The 23,784-nt window shown below is 42.7% G+C and overlaps 2 protein-coding genes across 2 annotated transcripts in view; both read left to right on the top strand.

Moving 5' to 3' along the window:
- The first annotated feature begins 1,480 nt into the window (after nt 1-1,480).
- On the top strand, nt 1,481-14,216 carry LOC138969653 (NAD-dependent protein deacylase-like). The gene is made up of 8 exons (XM_070342513.1): nt 1,481-1,939; nt 2,308-2,457; nt 3,625-3,723; nt 6,255-6,381; nt 7,680-7,767; nt 8,487-8,664; nt 10,861-10,976; nt 12,328-14,216. The coding sequence occupies exons 1-8, from the start codon at nt 1,790-1,792 to the stop codon at nt 12,401-12,403; spliced, it is 984 nt and encodes a 327-aa protein (XP_070198614.1). The 5' UTR covers nt 1,481-1,789; the 3' UTR covers nt 12,404-14,216.
- Nucleotides 14,217-15,417: 1,201 nt separating this feature from the next.
- LOC138969636 (ras-related protein Rab-25-like) overlaps nt 15,418-23,784 on the top strand; it is a 19,324-nt gene continuing 10,957 nt past the window's right edge. The window contains exon 1 of the mRNA XM_070342497.1: nt 15,418-16,394. The gene's annotated coding sequence lies outside the window, so the exon portion shown is untranslated. The remainder of the gene's footprint in view (nt 16,395-23,784) is intronic.

The following is a 23,784-nucleotide window of genomic DNA, read 5'->3' as shown; positions in this document are numbered from 1 at the left end:
GAAAATACCTGAGAAAAAGTACAGATCGGACAAGGAATTTGATTACAGTTTGCAGAACAATTCTGTAAGCTGGAAGAAAACAAATATTAGGGCCTATACACTTGTTGATATAAACTTAAAGCTCAAAAGTTATGCAACCCTATTCTATTTACTGTCCTCATGCCAAAAAATGACCATGGATAAACATTGATTGTGGAACTGTAGCGCAAGGATCGTTAGAATCAATATACAAAAAATCCACATGAATCAAATAATTTAACAAAATTCAGCGGAGAAACAGAAATCCTTACCACTGTGGCCAAAGCCAAAATTGAAACCAGTCCAACGGTTTTGGCCATTGTGAAGAAAAGGCACGTCTAAAAAATGCTCCCGAAGAGACGCTTACAAAAACTTGACATGCCCCCAAAATGAAGACGCCAAAGTGCACTGAAAGCTTTTTTCGCGTACACTTACTTATACGGTATGTAGGTCTTGCTCTGTAAATACGGGCCATGAAGTTGTTGTTGTAGTTGTAGTTGTTGTTGTTGTTGTTGTTGTTGATCGTATTCATGGTTAACACCTAATCTAACGCAAGTGCTTATCTTCGTCCTATATAATTAGCCCGGCGATTCATAACTAAAATCACCGGCACCGACCCCCCCCCCCTCCCTCCATCCCCTCCCCCCGCCCCCTTGATACTTGAGACATACACAGCACCAGGCTGCACTGCAACGGTTACACTGAGTATAAAACGTTGCAATCCGTGGGTAAATGTCTACAAAACCGGACAAATGTACAGTGAAGATTAAACTGAATTTATATGTTTATATGTTTTGTGAATCAGAAAATAATGAATGATAAGATGACATTATTTTTTGATCGTTTTATAAAAACCTAATTTTAATTGCAATTTTCTGATTTTGAATGACCAAACTGATTAATTAATTTTTACGCCTCCAAGCTGAAATGCAATACCAAAGTCCGGCCTTCGTCGAAGATTGCTTGACCAAAATGTCAATCAATTTGCTTTAAGAAAATGATCTGAAGGCATGACAGTGCCGCCTCAACAAACACAAAAAGCCGGATATGACGTCATCAAGGAAATGTATCGAAAAAAAATGTGTGGGGATATCAAAAACTCAAAAACTTTCATGTGAAGTTTCAGGAAGATCCGTCTAATAGTTTTCTCTGAATCGCTCTACACACACACACACACACATGCACACACACACTGACACACATACACCACACCCTCGTCTCGATTCCCCGTCTATGTCACTAAAACGTTTAGTCAAAACTTGACTAAATGTAAAAAGATATGTGTGTGTGTGTGTGTGTGTGTGTGTGTGTAGAGGGGGGGGGGGGGGGAGGCTGTCACTTGCTTTGCTGAGCGGATAGATCTGATCGACCAGTTGTCTCGTTCTACTGAACCACCTCATCTCAACCAAGAGGCGGAGGACGGAAACAAAATCATTCTGCTTTGCGATTAAAATCCATGGGACGTCACTCTTTTCGTTCACCAAATCAAAACATCCTATCGCACACAGCACTCCAGTTCTAACTTTTTTTTTTATTTGTCTGCAGTAAACCTTTAGCCGTTGTTTCTGACACCTGACTCTTCAATTCAGGAAGTATAGGCAATAAATATATGTGAGGGCATAAAAGTGAGAGTGGCTGACGCTGCCTTGAATTGTTTGTACGAGCTTGACCTCCGAAACTTCTTCCTCAATCCAAGGAACTGACAAACTGACTTGGCAAAACTGCACGTCTCTGTTCGCTAACAAAACCTGTGAGGAAAAAGCCAGTATTTATGTCCGCCTTGAGTCCTGTTGGCGTCGTGTTTCGCTTGTCACACCGCCTGTTGACCGCTGACTGGACGGCTGGACATCGCTTGCTCACAGGCCCGGCTTGGAGTTTTTGTGTGACTGGGGGTCATTTTCACAGCTGTCTGCTCAAAATGGTAGAGTTTTGTATTTTGTTTCAGAAACTTTATGTGCTGCTTTTCAAAAAAAAAAGAAGAGAGAGAAAGCGTTGTGTGTTGTGTGTGTGTGTGTGTGTGTGTGTGTGTGTGTGTGTGTGTGTTGTGTATGTGTAAGTCAAGTGTGTGTGCATGTGTTTGTATGTTGTGTGTGTGTGAGTATTTATTCCTCAGGGACGAGCAGTATCTTGGAAGCATTTACGAACCCACCTTGAGGAAATGCATTATCAGACAGAATATAGCTGGTAAATATTTTCATCCAAATTCTGCCTTCTTAACATGCAATAATCATGCATGCCTATTTACAGAATTTACAAATGTTTGTGTGTGTGTGTGTGTGTTTTATACAGGCTCGTCCTAGCTCTGACATGGCAGCGTTCCGTGAGCTGTTCGCCAAAGCAAAGCACATAGTGGTGCTAACCGGTGCTGGTGTCAGTGCAGAGAGCGGTGTTCCAACTTTCCGTGGTGCTGGGGGCTTCTGGCGACGATTCCAGGCACAGGTAATCACCCTGCAGCTAATCGCGGTTTGTTAACTTTAATTGTTTGCCTACCTGAGCGGCGAAGAGGGTGGGGGGTGGGGGGGGGGGGGGGGGGGGGGGGGGGGAGGGGGGGGGGGGGGGGGGGGGGGGGACGGGACCAGCAAAGGCACGTGCTTCATCAATGCAGACAAAAGATATAGTTGCTAGGTGTGCTTACAAAAAGAACCAACACAATGTTTACAAACAGCATATCCTGAAGTCATACCTACACTGCTGATTTGCCCGCCAAGAGCAGGTACGCATGAATTGTGACCTCAAACCTCGATAGTAATGCAGTGATACCTGCAATGAAAGGACACCCTTGGTACCAGACATGCAATAGAGTCCCTCTGCTGCAGGTGTCCTCTCTTGACAGGTGTATTTTAATCAGGTTAATAGATGGTATGTGTCATATTATGTGAGAAAAAGTCTTTTATAATGTGATGTTACGGTCCTCTCTTTGGAGGGGGCTCATATTGCAGGTACCACTGTATGTACACCTCAGCTGCAGTAACACTGTCGTGTTACCGTGTTGTCATGATTAAACTTAATTGCAAAGCTGACTGAACTGAGCTTTAAGAATACTTTCAAGATGTTCTTTGCAGTGTCACTGCATTCATGCTTGTGTTAGAAAGAAGTGAGATTGAATTTCGCATGGGTTCACAGTCTTGATCTGAAATGACATACTTTTCTGTTTTTTTTTTTACCTTTACTTAGCTGGAAGATATTTGTTTTTATTTTTTATCTTATTTGTTTGAAAAACTCAACTGTCAAATATGAGTAAGAAATAAAAAAACAAACATTTTTTTTATCTTTAAATTTTTAAGTTTAATAATTTTCTAGTTGGAAAAGTATAAAATAAACTGCTTTAAAAACCCTTAATTATTTTTATGTGTTAACACCTCTTTCTTGACATGCATATTTTTGCTATTGTAGGGGTTCTGTATAAAGAAAACCCAACATACATGTAATTATATATATGTAACTTAATAATACTTTCATTGCAAACAAAAAAGATGTTGATGCAGATGGGGGTGTCTATATGTCCTCGTGGAGGGGGAGGATTTCAGAGAACATACATGAACTAATTTTACCTTTCAATATAATGATTAATATACATGTATATGTCTTTTGTGTGTTTCCACACAGGATCTTGCAACACCAGAAGCATTCCGAAGCAACCCGTCTCTTGTGTGGGAGTTTTACCACTACAGAAGAGAGGTCATGCTCTCCAAATTCCCAAATGCTGTAAGTTAATGTCTGCCTGACTTGCTAGGCACATTGGTCATTATGAAAGTTCAAGTTTGTGACAGTGGAACCCACCTTTTAAGACCTCCAAAAATTTGAGAAAACCAGGTCTTAAAAAGGAGGGAGTCTTTAAATGGTCGTAAAATTACAGAGGTAATATGAACAGATTAGTCTGAGAAATCATGGTATGAAAAGGGAGGGAGTGTTAATTGGGGGGTCTTAAAAGGGGGGTTCCACTGTACCTTTTTCCAAACACTATCATGCTAAAGGTTTGGCTGGGAAAATATAATGTCAGCTGAAGGATAAGGTTATACACAGTTATAGTGGTGTATTAAGTTGTCTCAGGGATATCTATTTGGCTTTGCTTGATAACAGGCTTGTTGTTCTAGAAGCAGGTGCTTTAGATAAGGGAAATGCAGTGAAACCCCGCTTTGATGACATTTACAAATCTAAGACAATCAGTTCTTGAAAGAGAGGGAGTTTTAAAATGGAGGTATTAAATGTACAGGTGGTTATGTGGTTCAACATCTGAGAAAGGAGGGCCTTTAACTCATTCAAGGCGCGTCTAAATTTCCCCTGTGTTCCCTGCCAGCGCGCGATTTAGAGCCATTTTGAAAAAATTATTACAAATCAACAACACAAGATAACCTTACATACCTTTATGTTTTTGCAAAGTTTGGAACTTACTCTTTTAGAAAATATATGAAACATTTGAAAGTACATACCTTTTGTTGTCTTCATATCCAGGCAAAATATCCAATTTGAAGCAAAAAAACCCAACTTTTTTGTTCTTGAATGAAACACCAGTAACTCACTGTTGCAGTACTTTTTCTCACAAAATCAAGCTGATATGCACTGTTTCAAATGTCAAGAGTGTTGCTGGTGAATCAGAGTGTTGCTGGTGAATCAGAAACAAAAATTACTGTTAAATAGACTTGAACTGGTGAGTGTCAAGCATAATCGAGGCGCGTCTAAATTGTTAAATTTCCCTGTGTTCCCTCAAATCGCACGATTTTGACCCATTTTTAAAAAAATAATAAAAATCAACAACACAAAATAACCTTACCTACCTTACATTTTTGCAAAGTTTGAAACTTGCTCTTTTACAAAATATATGAAACATTTGAAAGAACATACATTTTGTTGTCTTCACATCCAGTCAAACTACCTCTTTGAAGCAAAAGACAAACAACTTTCTACGTCATGGGTTCATCATACACAATGTCATGATCGACACTTTCATTGCCCGAATCATCACCCAAATGATCGTCCATTGGCACAAACTCGTCACCAGAATCTAAAATATCATCTCCACTATCATCATCACTAAGGTCAAGATCAGAACCGTACTGAATAACAAGTTCTAGCACTCTTTTCAAGTTACTACGTCTTGTCAGCAGAACGATCCGCCATCTTGGAAAAGTCAAAACACGTGGGTCGCACACCGTCAACAAAATCAAATTAATCCCAACAATTGAAGGGAAGGAACTGTTTACAGTGAATGGTTCCACTGTAGACAGATAGAAGTTCATTGCAGGGGTTGTTTCCCTTGGTCAGCAGGACCGTTTACACCGTTAAAAATTCGTGATATCCGTCGGAACTCAAGTACCGGCACACGGCCAACGCTAAACACAGGTGTCGGAATTCCAGTTCCGACACGCAGCGAATGAGTTAAAAGGAGAACTGAGATTTGACGGTCATTGAAGGAGAATCACTTAAATTGGGGGGTCTTAAAAGGGGGGTTCTACTGTATGAATTCTTATAGCACTGTGCCACAGCTTTGGTAGATCTATTTATTTTTTTTAAGTACGAGTGGCCATGTGTGTGTGTACTTGTTTATTTGTGAGTGACAGTGTGTGTTTGATGTGTGTCAGTGTGTGAGTGTGTGTGTGTGTGTGTATGTATGCGTGCGCCAATGTATATAGGCATGTGCACATCCTTCTATTTTTTTGTCTGTTTCTTCAGTGTTGATGTCTGCATGTGTATTTCTCTATCTGCTTTCTGTCAAGTTATGTTATGTTATATGAAGTCTTATATCGCGCGCGTATCTCCAGACTCGGACTCAAGGCGCAGGGATCTATTTATGCCGTGTGAGATGGAATTTTTTTTACACAATACATCACGCATTCACATCGACCAGCAGATCGCAGCCATTTCGGCGCATATCCTACTTTTCACGGCCTATTATTCCAAGTCACACGGGTATTTTGGTGGACATTTTTTATCTGTGCCTATACAATTTTGCCAGGAAGGACCCTTTTGTCAATCGTGGGATCTTTAACGTGCACACCCCAATGTAGTGTACACGAAGGGACCTCGGTTTTTCTTCTCATCCGAAAGACTAGCACTTGAACCCACCACCTAGGTTAGGAAAGGGGGGAGAAAATTGCTAACGCCCTGACCCAGGGTCGAACTCGCAACCTCTCGCTTCCGAGCGCAAGTGCGTTACCACTCGGCCACCCAGTCTCACTACTGAACCGTTAAATTCAGTACTGTTCATTATTGTAGTCTTTTTCCTGACCTCTGTCCAGGCCCACATTGCCATTGCGGAGTGTGAGAAGCGGCTTGCCCAGCAGGGTCGGCGTGTAGCGGTCATCACACAGAACATCGATGAACTGCACAAGAGAGCCGGCTCTAACAACGTGCTGGAATTGCATGGTGAGTGATGTTGAATGTGATTACAGCAAAAAGAAAATACAGTGGAAGCCCCCTTTTAAGACCCCCCCCCCCCCCCCCCCCAATTTAAGACTGAATCCCCCCTTATTACATTTAGTCAAGTTTTGACTAAATGTTTTAACATAGAGGGGGGAATCGAGACGAGGGTCGTGGTGTGTCTGTGTGTGTGTGTGTAGAGCGATTCAGAGTAAACTACTGGACCGATCTTTATGAAATTTTACATGAGAGTTCCTGGGAATGATATCCCCAGACGTTTTTTTTTTTCATTTTTTCGATAAATGTCTTTCATGACGTCATATCCGGCTTTATGTAAAAGTTGAGGCGGCACTGTCACGCCCTCATTTTTCAATGAAATTGATTGAAATTTTGGCTAAGCAATCTTCGACGAAGGCCGGACTTTGGTATTGCATTTCAGTTTGGAGGCTTAACAATTAATTCATAACTTTGGTCATTAAAAATCTGAAAATTGTAATTAAAATTATTTTTTTATAAAACGATCCAAAAATCATTTCATCTTATTTTTCATCATTTTCTGATTCCAAACACATATAAATATGTTATATTCAAATTAAAAACAAGCTCTGAAAATTAAAAACATGAAAATTATAATTAAATTAAAATTTCCAAAACCGATTTAAAAACTATTTCATCTTATATCTTGTCGGTTCCTGATTCCAAAAACATATAGATATGTTATGTTTGGATTAAAAACAAGCTCAGAAAGTTAAAAAGAATAGAGATAGGGAAAAGCGCGCTATCCTGCTAAACGCAACCGCTACCATGCTATACTGACTGGCTTGTCAATTTCACTGCGTTTTACACGTGCAGGGGGATTGACGAAGCTGTATTGTCTTGTTGAAACAGTGCAGTGCGTTCAGTTTCATTCCGTGAGTTCGACAACTTGACTAAATGTAGTAATTTCGCATTACGCGACTTGTTATACCTTTTTTTCTCATATTTTTTGTTCATGTATATTTATGCCCATTTTCAAGACTCTGTACTGTCTCAGGTAACAGCTGGACGAAAAAATAGATCTGGGCTTTTCAAGATAATTCATTGTGAAATGTACCGTTCAAAATAGTCCTGCTTTTTCTCCCAGTAATTACCTTATTCAGTTAGCTGCTGTCAATATGATGGACATACTTTCAGCAATCCTATTTCAATGCTGCTATATATATTTCAAAAGGTGTTCCCTGGTTTGTTGTTGCTTTTTTCCAAGAAAATATAGGACACAGATAAAGTAAACATTACTAAAAATCTGTTGAATGTTTTTTTCTCAGGAAACCTGTTTACAACGAGATGCACCAAGTGTCGTGATGTTCGCGTGAACAAAGACAGTCCCATCTGTCCAGCACTTGCAGGCAAAGGGTATATAATCAGAAAATGAGTGATGCTTTCCACTTCACTCATCTGTTTCAAATATATTATCATAGAATGTCAGAGATAACACTTTGGGACTTTTTGTCCAGAGAAAGACTTGGCGTTAAACTGCGATGGACCTTTAGTTTACTCCTATCTTTATCTTCCTACATTAAAAACAAAGAAAGCCGAAGGCACAGAGTGTTTGGTTTTCACGCTCTGCCCTCAGGTGTGATTTGAATTTTGCAGTGGTAGAGTAGCACAATTTATTGCAACACAACAAAAGTTGAGAAAGAGAATCTACATTCACTCTTAGTTACATAAGTGTTAGACTAGCAATGCTTTTGTTAGCACATCCACATGTTCTTTTTGCATTTGGACAAGTTTTGACTATGTTTTCAGAGAGACCGGGAATTTGGGTGGTGGTGTGTGTGCGTGTATGTAGAGCGATTCCGAAAAAAAATACTGTACAGATCTTTATGAAAGTTAACTTCTAAGTCTTTCCAGATGATATCCCCAGAGTTTTTTTCTCATGTTTTTGACAACTGTCCTTGACGTCGACATATCCAGCCTTTTGTTGAGGCGGAGACAAGCGTAATCCGTCTCGGTCTTTGGGTTTCAGCTAACCAAACCTTATTACATGTAGTCTCGATGATAACTGGTGTTGAGTGTTGCAGGCTGACAGATTGACTAAAATTTTCTATATCGCTTGTTTTGTGCCATAACAGACTTCCCGACCCAGACACACCTGACGCTCGTATCCCAGAGAGTGAGTTGCCGCGCTGCACCAAAGGCAACTGTGGTGGACTGCTGAGGCCTCACGTTGTCTGGTTCGGGGAATCCCTGGACCCTAAAGTCTTGGACCAGACAGACAAAGAACTGAAGGACTGTGACCTGTGCTTGGTGGTAATTAACACTCAAATCATTTACTTAATTATTCCATTGCTGGAATTTCAGGTCGCTTTCTCCCAGGGAAAGCTAGCAGCAACATTAAGAGTCGTACTACCATGCAGGTGTGTGTGTGTTTAGGTGTTATCAGCCACCTGCACTTATGGCAGAATTACCAAGGTCTTTTATGTGCCACTGTGGTGACACGGAGGTGGTTCTAGGATCACTAGTCCAGTGCTCTACCAACTGAGCAGCCTGCTTCCCCCCCCCCCCCCCCCCCCCTCTCGTGTTTTCCTGCCTATTGTTAAAACCACAACGCCTAGGAGCGGAAATCAGACCAAGCATTCCAGGCGTCACCTCCAAACAGAACCAAAGTGACGCTGCTCTGAGAGCCCTGACGCTGGACGAAATCCACCAACGCTATCCAGCCAGCAAGTGGACTCTTGCCTACACTGATGGCTCAGCAGAGGATGCAACGAGGAATGGAAGTAGCGGAGCATACATCTTGCAGCCCAAGAAGCCCCCAACAACACTGTCAGCTCCAAGCGGAGCCCTCAGCTCCAATTTCAAAGCTGAGGTCAACGCGCTCTCCCTTGCAGCAAGCTTCCTCAACTCAGTGGAAGAAACACCAAAGAACACTGTCTTCCTGACCGACTCAGTCTCTGCACTACAAGCCCTCGAATCCAGCAACACAGACCAGAGCTTGGAAGAGCTGAAGCACCAGATCAGCACCCTCGCCAGGAAGTCCACAGTCGTCCTTCAGTGGATACCAGCACACTGCGGAATCTCTGGTAACGAGAAGGCAGACGAGCTCGCCAAGAATGGCAGCAAGATGGAACAGCCAAACCACTGCCAGTCATATCGAGAGGCAAAGACCCTCATAAAACACAGATGGAAAGAGAAATTTACCAACAAAACCTCTGGCTACAAGCCACACCAAGACCCCCTCCATCTCCTAAGCCGTGCTGAGCAGGCTATCATCTACCGCCTCCGCACTGGACACTGCTGCCTCAAAGCACACCTAAGGAGGATAGGTGTAGCAGAGTCTGCCACATGTGACGGTGGAGAGGGAGATCAGACTCCAGAACATGTTCTCCAAGCATGTCCCCTCCTCGACCAACTGCGGATCCAGACATGGCCTGACCCAACAGATCTGAGGACCAAAATGTGGGGAGCACTGGAGGACCTGGAAAGAACGTCCATGTTCATGGCATCCTCCAGATTCCGAGTCTGACACAACCGTCATACGAAGAAGAAGAAGAAGAAGTTAAAACCATGTTCACTAATCAGTCTAATGCACATATGCATTGTCCTGATTTACCCCCAAAACATGTGTCGTGGCTGACGAACTCGTACTCCATCATTGGCAGACGAAGATTTGTTCAGGGGGATTCGCCCTTGTCCTTAGATTGGAGAGTCGAGCTGTGCAAGGACAAGGATGGTTGAGAGGTTTTTAAACTCTTCGCCTGCATGCAGTTATGATTTGGGTGCATACTTTTTTTACCCAAACATTGTACCATGTGATTTTACGCCATGGTAGAAAATAACAGAATGCTTCATTTTAAGCACCTCTGAAAAAAGATGGTAGCTAAGAATCTAATGTATGCAGCATACTGGTTACGAGGTGCAGCAGTTAGGAACCGCATGGGTCTTGCAGATTTGATTTCGGGGGTACGTATCGGGGGTCCCTCCTCTAGACGGACTGCCTGAGAGGGCTGCTGAGCTCGTTCTGCCCACTGATGAGTACTAGTACACATCGGCCTGTCACTTAAGCTTGTTTGGCCCACCAGGAGAAGCGATGTACAAGAGTGTGGAAAATGTTAATTCGAACAACTTTTTTGGACCCAGAAGTGAGATTTGGGTGTTGAGTGAGGACCAGTGTTCCCATCCATCCCCCATAGAGGGAGCTGATACCAAGTTTACAAAGGTGCTACCTCTCCTCATACACCCCAAACATTCCATGTGTATGAAACCAATGTACCACAAACAATCCCTCTTTGCCAGGGGACTTGAATCATGCAGTTCTCCCCTGGTTTGTTTTATTTCTCTTTTTTTGAGAGCACAGTACTAAACCAGTTTAGATCTAAATGCTTTATGATTTAGCTTTATCTATCTGGAAAGACAGTACCGTATTTGTCAAGCAATCATAGATGACATTCATGTAGTGCACTAAATGAAAAACGTCCAGTGATTGTCATTTTTGATTGGTTTCAGGTGGGAACTTCATCAGTTGTCTACCCTGCGGCCATGTTTGCACCCCAAGTGGCTTCCCGCGGTGTGCCTGTGGCAGAGTTTAACATTGAGGCTACTCCTGTCACCAACAGTCTTGGGTGGGTAATTCTGTGTGTGTTTGTGTGTGTGTGTGTGTGTGTGTGTGTGTGTGTGTGTGTGTGTGTGTGTGTGTGTGTGTGTGTGTGTGTGTGAGTTTAACATTGAGGCTTCTCCTGTCATCAACAGTCTTGGTTTGGGTAACACGTACTGTGTGTGTGTGTGTGTGTGTGTGTACGTGTGTGTGTGTGTGTGTGTGTCGGTGGCAGTTTTTGTATGTGGAGTGTGTGTGTGCATGTGTGTGTGTGTACATACATGCGTGTGTGTGTGCCTGCGTGCATACATGTGCATGTCTGTTTCTCTGCATGGATATGTGTTTTGTATATATGTGATGGGGTGCAGTAGAAAGAGGTGGGTGCAGGTGCTCAGGCAGGAAGCATTCACATAGAGATGCCAAGTCAGGGGTTGTAGTAACGTGACTTTTATTTTAATATATACCAGAAAGCAGTGTAGTTCTTTCCTCAATATACAGCCGCACACAACTCGTCGGAACTTGAAACACGATCCCGGTCGAAAGTTACTTCGCTGATGCAAAACCAACTCCAAAACGTAGTCTCACACACACAAAGTCTCTTTAACAATCCTCGAATCAATCCTTCGCCAAAATACGGTTATAATGGCACAGCTACACTCCTTATATTAACACAGCAACACCCTAATCGTTCAATCAGATCGGTTAAACAACACAAATCCAAGATACGCTCGCTGACACGTCCTAACACTTTGAAATCACACCGGGTACTCATCAAGCCCACGCTATCATTCTGACTCTCGCGCGCGCGCACTCATTCAAACAGTCAACCAATCAGAAACCAGCCTCCATACACACCTACAATTAGCTACAACACACAATAATCCTAGCGGGAGACACAACTTGGGACAGGGGGAGATAATTAAACAGGGACAGATAGAAGGACAAAGAAATGACCGGGAATATTTTCATCTTTGGTGACTAAGTGTACCTTGTCACATATGTGACCCTCCACCACGAAATGAGTCGCATGTCACCTCGCGCGGTTCTGCGCTTGGCTTAATATAAGTCCGGGGAGTGCCTGGTAACAGTGTGAGGGTCACCTTAGTCACAGGCTTATAACTCAAACAGTTTTCGCTCTTTTCTAAAACGGTTTTCACCACTGGATAGAGCATAAAAAACTCTTTAGAAAAATGTAAAAATATGAAAATCATGCAAAGGTGACATGCGACTCATTTCGTGGTGGAGGGTCACATATATACACAGCTCATGAAATAGAGATGAAGCAGTAAGATCATGGAACCCATAAAGCTATAATTCTGGAAATCTAGATAGTTTTGTGAATGTAATCGTTCATTTTAAATTTCCGTTTCGTTTTTCAGTTTCCACTTCGAAGGTCCTGCAGGGGAGAATGTGAAAGCCGCCCTGGCTCCTCATCCTTCTGAACCAACTCAGTGACCTGATGCCTTGACTGATACTGACTTTAACTTTGAAAAATTCATTGCATCTTTTAAATTATGATAAGTCCGTCCAGGCTTTTACATGTGATGAGAGCATCCCTGTTCTTGGACACATACCAAAAATAATGAGTCTGGCTGTTTTTAGTTTTAGGGCTGGATTTTAAGCTGAATTGTTTTTGTATATTTTGACACCCATGTAAATGTGCTTAGGTAATTTAGCAAAAAATCACCACTCTGTTTTAGAAGCAGCAAGGCTGTTGATGTTTTGTATACACTTGATGTTTTGTATACACTTGATGTTTTGTATACACTTGATGTTCTGTATACACTTGATGTTTTGTATACACATACGTGAACCTATGTTTTATGTGTGTTTTCCTTTTGTCCAATTGTTGTTATAATCGTTTACAGGCAGGCAGGGTGTGCTGAAGAAAATTTTTCATTTTTATGTAACATTTTAATGGACAATAAAGTGTTGTTATTGTTATTATTGTTATTGTTATTGTTAAAAAAAAAAAAGAAAGAGCACTGGACAAAAAAATGTATCAGTTTTTGTTGTGGAAAAGAATTATGTGAACAGGAAGTATGCTCTTAGCCCATGTAAAAACCATGGCAACTCTTTGGTGGTTCATGTGATCGTTTGCAAAGGATGTGTTGGGGGTGATCTCTTCAACATTGTGCTTAAACTGTGTGTAAAATGCCTGTAAAAATATTCCTGAGTTTGTTTTTGTGTGTATATAATTATACATGGTTTCGGGTGGGTTCAGGAATTATTTTTACATTTGTTTTGGGATTACTTTATCAGAGTGAAACATGACTTGTGACGAATATGTGCATGGATTTATGATTAATTTAAGCGTTTTTTGTATGGGGTGAAACTCAATGCTTGTGATACAGTGGTAACTGTAATGGAGGGTTCCTCTCCTGACAGGACACCTCCAAAAGAAATACATTTCTTGCTTTTATTATTTTATTTTTGCAATACAATACGGGGGCAGATCCAGGGGGGGTTTCCGGGGTTTCCGGGAACCTCCCCCAAGCCTAAACAAAAATTTAAAAAACGTTTTGAAAAAAAGAAAAAAAGAAATTTGAAAATAAAGAATAAATGATGGCTCAGATTGCACCCGATTGCTCTATTTTCCTTTTTTCAATCAACATTTTTCCGGGGGAGCATGCCCCTGCACCCCCCTAGGAGCTGGTCTTTATCTTCTAAATGGCGGTTTTGGAAGGTAGTTGCGTAATTTGTTGGCTGATGTTGCACCAGATTGCTCCATTTTCCTTTTTTTTTTTTCAACATTTTCCAGGGGGCATGCCCCCCAGACCCCCCTGGGAGGTTCGGGCACTTCGCTCACTCAACTAAACGCTTCGCGTCGTCGATCTGTCCCTAAAAGAAATGTGAAACCTCCCCCCCTTAAAAATGATGTGATCCGCCCCTGCAATAGTACATGTAACTGTAATATGGGTTCACTCCAATGAGAAGACACTCCCAGGTAAAGAACATTTTCTGCTTCTCCTCAGTCTTGCATAAGATACACCTGCAGCGTTTGTGATAAAGTGAATCACAGGGGTCGAGGTTTGTGATACAACAGTTCTTATAATGCAAGTTCCCTCCAATAACAGGACCCCTCCAAATAAAGGACATGTCCTGCTTCTTCTCAGTCTACTCTTGACTACACCAGCAGTGTAGGGGCACTTTTAGAGTGCCAAGTTATCACAGGTACCACTACACATGATTAAGATTTGAAGGTTGTGCTTGCCATATTTTTGTGTGGAAAGAAAAGAAAAGAAGAATAAAAATTAAAGTAAACTGGCGTTCAAGTTCCCGAAGATCTTATTCCTTGAAATATGCGAGTCAATGGTGAACAAGAGAAGTCTTATGATCTGGTATCTTGAACAACACACTAAAAACTAAAATGATGATTATGACAACCACAGCAACAGAATGCAAAAACACCACCTCCTGGGGCAAATGTATGATAGCAAACAATCAGGGCAAAAACTGACATGTGTGGCACAGGAAAACTTGCACAAGTGCTCTAGCACTCGCCTCCCCTTTCTCCTAAACACCGTACACCCCTAACCCCCCCCCCCCCCCACACACACACACACACACAAACGCACACTGAACACATTGACAGGTTCGACATTTTTTGGGTAAGGGGTGGGCGTGCATGCGGGTGGATGGGGGGTCCGGTGTCACGATTTCATCTTTCGCCTGTGTACATATTTCCCCCTCGACATATACTCAAGACTGAAATGTTGTTTCCTGGTAAAATTAAGAAGTGAAATTATTTATGGACGAAAAGCATGTCAGTTTCTTGCATGTGAAGAAAATTGGTGGTAAAATTTAATAGATTTCACCCCCAAAATCGAATTTTTCGAAAACGTGTACTGAGTGGTTACGTCCCTTGAGTAAGAAGGAAAACATTTTAGGATGAATCAAATTTCTAAGTTAAATAAAACAAATTGGTTGGACAAATTTGGCCCCATGAATGTAAGGTACACAAGGTCGTTCATCAGTACTATCGAAGGGTGTTTTTTTGTTCAGTGTAGAGTTTATACTAGATCAACGAGGCCGAGAAGCGAAATATCAACACGGCGAAAGATGAAAACGTCACACCGGAACTCAGAACCCCCCTACCTCCTCCCGATCCAATTAACCCTGGTTGAGGTCTAATATGGTTCTCCAGTTTCCTCCATGACAAATCGAGGAAGTAGAAACACTTCTAAACCTGTTCGAGTTTTTTCTCGCGAACTGGACCACCTGCACACGACACTCACATCGGCCCCAACTTCGGGTTGCTTGTTTGGTTGGTAATTATACCTGCCGTGCCTGCCTGCACCTCCCAGCAGTACCCCCCCCCCCCCCCACCCTCCTTCCCCACATTTTACACAGACGGCCAGTCCCAAATTCTGAATTGCACACTTGCTCCGACACACACGCACAGACACACACACACACTGACTGACACACACGGCACACACACACACACATGCACACACACACACATACACTCAGAGCGAGAGATGGGGGGAGGGGGGGGGGGGCAGAGAGAGCGAGAGGGAATGACAATGACAATTTTTGTCGCTTGTCTTCTGAAGAACAGGCCTCGTGACGGCATCATAACCTTTTACCCCACACATCTTTTTCAAAAGAAGTGCTCCACTTCAAGCGCCTGTCACGACCCAGTTTAAATGTTTGCACTATCTGCGTCGCGCGACAAAAAATCGCTGTGTAAAACGACCGAGGAAGTTTTCGACGTTATATTGCACCATGCGAAACGGCCTTGCAAATTCATACATGTCGATCGTCAACATGTGTTGTGGGTACGGTTTGGGACTTTCCTAGAGTTGGTGTTAGAATCATAAACCGATACGAGCACTAGGGTAGCATTATGCACAGAACATTTTAATATATTTTTTGTCTAAACTCAACTTTTTCCTACTGGTGTCTTCATGAATAACAATCTGGTGCGAGCACGAGGGCAGACTTGTGTGTGTAGATTTGTGATATATATATATTTTTTATCTCGGCTCGAAAATTGCCTACTCAGTGGTGTCTGAATTAAAATCGTGACGCAAACACGAGGGAAGCTTTGTGAGTATTGTACGTGATCTTGAGGAATGGGCTCTACATCCTGTTGGCGTCTGAATTATAATCTTGATGCGAATGTGAGGGCTGAGCTGCGTTGTGTGTGTTGTGATATTCTTGACTCAGCTCTACTACAAGCATAATACTAAGAGACAATTCTTTTCTGTAGTCTACGTCAGTCTGGCACTTCGCTGTCCTGTTGTGTTGTTGTCTGAATTATAATTAGTTGCGAGTCTTGATTATAAATTGCGATGCCGAACTCAGGGGCAGCGTTTTTGAAAAATGGAATTTTAATTGACAATTCCACGTGTGTTACATCGTTGACACAAGGAGTATTGCGGTTGGTCAGCAAGTGAGGCTCAGTGAGTAAGACGCGACAACTTTGAGTCATTCACAGGTAAAGTTCACTGTTATTTGTATGGTATGTGTGTGTGTGTGTGTGTGTGTGTGTGTGTGTGTGTGTACGTACATGTGTGTGTGTGTGTGTCAAAGAGAGAGAGAGTGCGTGTGTGCGTGTGTGTGCCACGATACCGCCATGGTTTTTTTTGTCAATGTGTCTGTGTGTGTGTTGAAGACCAGGGCCGGACCCAGGGGGGGGGGGGGGGGGGTTCCAGGGGTTCCGGAACCCCTCCCCTGGAAAAAGCATGTACCTTGCTTTGAGTGTTTTTATTTTTATTTATTTTTTTAAAAATAAATTCGCTGATTTGCCCCCCCCCCAAAAAAAAAGGAGGAACCCCCTCCCCCCCCTTACAACTCATTTGGTCCGGCCCTGAAGACGGCATCATATTGTTACCAAGACAGCCATTGACCATATCGGTAAATAATCTGTTACTTACTAGTACTAAATAGACCTTTACAGTGACTACAATGCCCCGATTCAAACCCGTGTGAAGTTCACGGCCAAATTGAATGAATCTCAAACTATTCACCCTTCTCTTAGTTTGTGACGTTACTTCCACGGGTCTAATTCGGGAGTGTGTCGCCGACACATGGCCGTGAAGAATTTAAAGTCATTCAACTTGCGAAAGCGTGCTTGTACTGTTCGTTATCACGCTGTGCTGTACCTTTACTCAGCCAGATTGTGTCAGCGTAGTGGTAATCAGTTAAGTTACAAAGGCATCTACTGATTGGGCTTTAAAAAAAAAAATTAAAAAAAATTAAGATACGTGAAGTGGGGTGGTGTGTGTCAGTGTATGGGGGGGGGGGGGGAGGGGATTGATGGTGGTGTGGGGGGGGGGGGATCTCATGGTTTTCCCAGTGTACTTACACATTTACTTTACTATGTCATGTAATAACTAATATCAGTCAGACAATTTAGGTGTATAATATGGTGGTGGTTTTTTGTTTAGATTGGATGTGTGTATGTGTCTCTGGAGGGGGGGGGGGGGGGTGCTATCTCGTTACTGATTTTCCTAGTGTACTTACACATAAAATACTGTACGTTGATACGATTGCCGAATGTCGGGGAACATTTTGTGTATACAATTTTGTATTCATGGTCTAGCCAGGTTTTGGAAATACGCAAAGAAGAGAATAGTCCACAATTCTATATATGAGGAAGTGAATTAAAGATTATTGTAAGAAGTTAGTTTAAAACTTACAACACTATGTTGTTGTGATTTTTAAACAACACTAATGTTGCACTTTCCATTTCTGCACAGTTTTATTAAAACAGTCAGTACTTTAGAAAGGGACATAACTCTTGGACTCCGGATATAATATCACCCGCGCGTAAAAGTGACGTTATAACCGATGAAACGGATACAGCGTCACCGCGTATAACGTCGCTCAAAAACATCCCCCGAGGGGTGACGTAATATCCGGAGTCGACTGTACTTTACTATGTCAGCTTTGAATTATCAGTCAGACCACATAGGTACACTTGCCTTTTATGGAGATAAGTGGGGTGGGGGTGTACGTGTGGGGTGGGGGTTCAGTCGGACGGAAAGGGTGCGGAGGGTTAATCTAACGTTGTCACGTTTCAATATATCACTTAAGGTGATTATGAACCGGTTAATTACTACTAATTAACTAACCACACCACGATCCACTCTCGCAGTCATACAATTAAATAGAGTCAACAAAAGTATAAGTTTCAGACGCCTGTTTATGTATAAACTCGCCACCTCCCTCGAGCCTTCACTCAAAATAAGTTCCTTTTACGTTCTCAACACGTAAAAACCCGTGATCACTGACAAAATGCCAGTAGTATATAGAAAATTATAGTAACACGCTGATCCCGTGTAAATACAGTCAAATGAGAATGTTCTGTTCAAAAAGCTCTAGTTCATGCAGGGGTCAACACCCCACGTTGTCACTACTCCAATGAAATCACAGATAAGAACAAGTCGCGTAAGGCGAAAATACAATATTTAGTCAAGTAGCTGCCATTTTTCAGCAAGACCGTATACTCGTAGCATCGTCAGTCCACCGCTCATGGCAAAGGCAGTGAAATTGACAAGAAGAGCGGGGTAGTAGTTGCGCTAAGAAGGATAGCACGCTTTTCTGTACCTCTCTTTGTTTTAACTTTCTGAGCGTGTTTTTAATCCAAACATATCATATCTATATGTTTTTGGAATCAGGAACCGACAAGGAATAAGATGAAAGTGTTTTTAAATTGATTTGGACAATTTAATTTTGATAATAATTTTTATATATTTAATTTTCAGAGCTTGTTTTTAATCCGAATATAACATATTTATATGTTTTTGGAATCAGCAAATGATGGAAAATAAGATAAACGTAAATTTGGATCGTTTTGAAAATTTTTAATTTTTTTTACAATTTTCAGATTTTTAATGACCAAAGTCATTAATTAATTTTTAAGCCACCAAGCTGAAATGCAATACCGAAGTCCGAAATTCGTCGAAGATTACTTGACCAAAATTTGAATCAATTTGGTTGAAAAATGAGGGCGTGACAGTGCCGCCTCAACTTTCACGAAAAGCCGGATATGACGTCATCAAAGACATTTATCAAGAAAATGAAAAAAACGTTCGGGGATTTCATACCCAGGAACTCTCATGTCAAATTTCATAAAGATCGGTCCAGTAGTTTAGTCTGAATCGCGCTACACACACACACACACACACACACACACACACGCACAGACACACACACATACACCACGACCCTCGTTTCGATTCCCCCTCGATGTTAAAATATTTAGTCAAAACTTGACTAAATATAAAAAGACAACGGTGGTCAACGGGGTGCGTAAGACACGGTGCACTTAGCTTTCTTTCTGTATGCTGGTTAGCCGGTATGCTGGTTAGCCGGGTTGCTGGTTAGCCGGTTCGCTGGTTAGCCGGTCTGCTGGTTAGCCGGTCTGCTGGTTAGCCGGTTAGCGTAGCTTCCTCAGGTCCCAGCTCCAACGTCTGCAGCTAGCAGTGCCCCGTCAAAAGGCAGCCGTGCAGCGGTTACAGGAAACCGACAGAAACGAACGAAACGAAGGCTGCAAACAGAAAGCATCGGTGCACTAAACATGTCAGCTACCCCTCACCCACCACCTTTAAACATGTCATCTTTAAATATCTCATCGAGCACGTGGGCCTGCACAAAACGGACTTTTTACAACAACAAAACAGTCATTTTCCGTCCTTCTCTCCCTATCTGCAAAAACCATATACAGATTAGTATTTTAGCGTCACAGAGAGTAAATTATGCGCTAACCTGGAAAGAACAACAGAGAGTATTTCATTCCACAAACACAGACTCATCAACAGCGTTAAATAATGATTTATTACCTCAAAAGCCTATGATTGTACTCTCATGGAAGCAAAAATCCGCTTCCTCCCTGGAACAGCCTCTGTTCGTCAACAGTGACCAAAAACCTCCAGAACCCCTTGTCGAATCCTTATGCGAAAGCCATCGCCGACGAAGGAATGTTGACGACTTGTCCTCAGCAAAATAGTGGCAGTGAGAAAGGAAAAACTAGTGGAAGCTCCCCTAGAGTGCCGAATACAATATTCGGTGAAAAACCATCATACTCTAGAAACTGTGTATTAGATCCTTCCCCTTCTGCCGCTGGGTGTCAAGTGTCCCGTGCTTGTGTCTCTCTCAGACAACCTAGCCAATAACACGTGACTGACCTTGTCACAAAACCCAGTCCAGCTATACACAATTCTGCCCCCCAAGCAGAAAAAAGACACGAGAAACTCAATCCCTGAAAATCCCGTGCGCGCTGTCAGCGAAAAACCGTCAGCCCTATGACAGCAGAAACCTCCACTGTAAAACTCGTGCGCAGCAAACCCTCCGTGTTCATTGAGCACTGTCAGCAAACTCTGCTGTAGCCCAATATCACGTACAGGCGCTTTCTATCATAATCGACCAAGAACAGGCACTCCACTGAGTGACACTTTCTTGGTCTCTGTCACCCGATCGTGACAAACGTTTTTTTTTAGGTGTACTTGCACATACTAAACTACATCAGCATAAAGATTATCAGTCAGTCATTACCAAACACAGGCACATTAAACTGATTTGGAATCAACTCAGTGAGGGGGAGGTGACGACGAAGTTTATCGGTCTTCTTGGCGGTGTCTCTCTGAGAGTCAAGAGAGAACGACCAAAACACAATACAGTTTAATATCATTTTTTTTACTTCGTCCCAACACCAATGTCATGCGCCTGTGCTTAACAAAATCCGTCCAAGCATCCACCCGAGCGGCATGCTACTAAATTATGACAAGGCGAGCATGCAAGGCAAATAATGATGTCACCATCCAGCGCAAACTTGAACTCAAGACCCGTAAACTTGATTTCAAATTGCATCCAGCACAAACTCAGTGACTCGTAGAACGATGATGCAAAGAAGATTCACACGAGACGCGCTAATGTCATTGTGTCTGTCCACATTCACTCAACATTATGTTGTTCCCATGACGTGGTTCTGTTCATGTTTGCAACTTCCAATCATAGTTATGTTCCTTTCTCTGTTGTTTCGTCTTCCCTTTACTGATGATTTCATATTTATATAATTATTATAACAGATTGTTGATGCGAAGTATCACCTCAAAAACGCACGGTGTTTCTTTCTGCCAATTGCCGAACAGCAACAGCTTGTCGCATGTCTTCAGTAGGCCTCAATCAGTTCGATTATATATATATATTGATATTTTTAAGTTTAAACAGAGACACAGATGTGTTGAGGGAGACTAGTCGACACCGACGATGTTCCAACGCTTACAGCTGAAAAGTGTGAATATTTCTCGTACTAAGACGAAGCGACTCAAATTACTCTCGCAGGTGAACATTAATTCCTTTAAAGGTATCATCCTTCTTGCGTGCATCCGTCACGTTCAACACCACGGATCTGGGGTCAGTTTCATGGACTCGCGTTAGTCATATTCACAGTCGGACCACCGCTTCATCAACCGACTGCGTCGTTGTCCGAACGCGGTGCTGGGGGAGGGCAGCAGTGTCATCATGCAACTCCCCGTGCGAACAGATACAGTCGGCCGATTGAAATACTTTTCATGATACCCGATTTCGTCGGATGTATATGCATTTCACTCGTTCAACTGCAGTTAACCGACTGTGTTGCTGGCCCATGAAACCTGTCCCAGAGCCCAGGCATTTGTATCCTTCGACAATAGAAAGGACAATTGAAGTTGTCAGCCTGACTGCTTCGCATCAACAGAAATATGTCTTTTTTGAATTTATTTCGCAGATTCGGACTGAAGAGAACACTACGCCATCTGCATAGATATTAACCAGGCTGTTGATTTTTTTTGTTATGCGTCAAAGTTGAAGGATGATTGTGTTCATTCCATGTAACTGCCTGGACCGGTCGCCGGGTTGTGACTTGCAAAATAGTTGACACAATCCTGAAATCTGTGACATATGCACGAACATCAATAATGACTCATCATGACCGTGCAGACTCAAATCGTGATTCTAATACCGTGTTTTGTGGTGTATGCGTTCACGCGCGCGCGCGCGCGTGTGTGTGTGTGTGTGTGTGTGTCTGTTCGTCCGTCCGTCCGTCCGTCCGTCCGTCCGTCCGTCCGTCTGTCTGTCTTTCTGTCAGTCTGTCTCTTTTTCTGTCTCGCTCGCTCGCTCGCTCTCTCTCCCCCTCCACAGGACTGCGGGGGGGGGGGGGGGGGGGGCGGTGGGGAGGGGGGGGGGTGTGTTCCGAACGCCCCTCTCCCCCTTACCCGGCAAGGAGAGACCAAAAATACGCCTTTTAAGTGCTCAATTTCAACCTTTTTTTTCTCTCTCTCTCTCACTCTCTCTTTCTTTCTTTTCTTCTCTCTCTATCTCTCAATCGGGAAATCCCTGCACTCACACCACAAGACATGTTGCCATGTTTATTTTTCTATGCTCTCAAATTAAAGGACGAATGCGTCAGTTGAATGAAAGGTACCATTGCTCATTTAGACATTACTATATCGAAAGCCTTTTGACATTGCGTTACCACCCTCACCCCCCACCCTCACCCCCCCCCCACCTCACCCCCCCCCACCCCCCCCCCCCCAACCCCTAAGCTTGTGTACGGCCGGGCTGGTGGCCTCCCAAATAAAGCATGTGTCAGTGTCACAACCGGGTTACTGAGAGAAACATACAGAATATAACCCCCACATTTTCAAACAAATTTATACTACACAGTGTGTGCCAGCAACGGAAACCGAACAATGTACTTGATCACCACTTCAGTATCTTCCCCATTTTGAAGTTGAAAGCGCTCATTGTGTTATAGTTAATGACTGGCCTATGATGACTTGTCGATTAAATAAACGGTCACACGGACTCTTCTGTGTCGAACGTGGCTGATATTGTTACTACAAAGGAAACTTGTTCTGTGTTATCTGTCGCCGGAAAGATTTTGGATTTGTTTGTTTTCATCGGACTTATCATTGTATTATCGTCCGAAAACGCTTTGTGGTTTTTTCTCTCTCTAGATTTAACCATTTCAGAGCAGGCAGTGTAACTAGTGACAGTACTACACAAGGAACTTAGTCGATAAATATCGACAGGGGGCCGACAAATGGTTTAAATGGGAAATGTGTGTATATGGGTGTGGGTTTGAAACAAACAAACAAACCAACCCATGTGAACCCCGGGCCGCAGGCCTTCGATGTAGTGATTGAAAAAAAAGGATGTTCTCAAATGGTTCAATTCTCATTTGGTCTGATTCTCAAATGGTACCGGTATACTCCCCCCCCCCCCCCCTGGCCGCAGGCCTAGGAGTAAAATTTTTATAGACACTGACCTTCTTCCCAGGGGTCATTGACCCAGTTTTAGCTATGAGAGGTGGTTCGCCCAGAGGCTGTAGAGTATACTGGGGCGGTCTCTTTGATGTCTTGAGAGGAAACTTGGCCAGGGTAGTACATGCACCAGAACTGGTGGACACCAAGGACAAACATGAAATCGAAGCAGTTTGCTTTCAGAGAGAACGGTCGTCAGCAACTCAAACTTCTCTGTTTTCTTTTTTTTTTTTAATCTGACTTTCTTTGTGGCCCCCTGACTCCGCCCCCTCCCTCTGTAAGGACCCCCCTCCACAAGGACCGATTTTTGTCAACATTTTAAAGGTCGCTAGAGAGGGGTTCCACTGTATGACCTAACCGCTACTGGCAGACGGCCTCAATCTTCACGCGCAAAGACGAGATTAATAGGTGCTCGGTTTTGGTATTTTGAATTACATTACATTAAACCTTTGTTGGGTTTCATGGTCATGGCAACAGCCATAATAATATTACATGATGTATAATATCATATTTCAGCATATGTGAATTACATGTCATCATACTAAACTGTCATACATTTTTATTCCTACATTATTCTGA

The sequence above is a fragment of the Littorina saxatilis genome, linkage group LG1 (genome assembly GCF_037325665.1).
Source record: "Littorina saxatilis isolate snail1 linkage group LG1, US_GU_Lsax_2.0, whole genome shotgun sequence".
Classification (NCBI taxonomy): domain Eukaryota; kingdom Metazoa; phylum Mollusca; class Gastropoda; order Littorinimorpha; family Littorinidae; genus Littorina; species Littorina saxatilis.
This window is presented reverse-complemented; position numbering and strand designations above follow the sequence as displayed.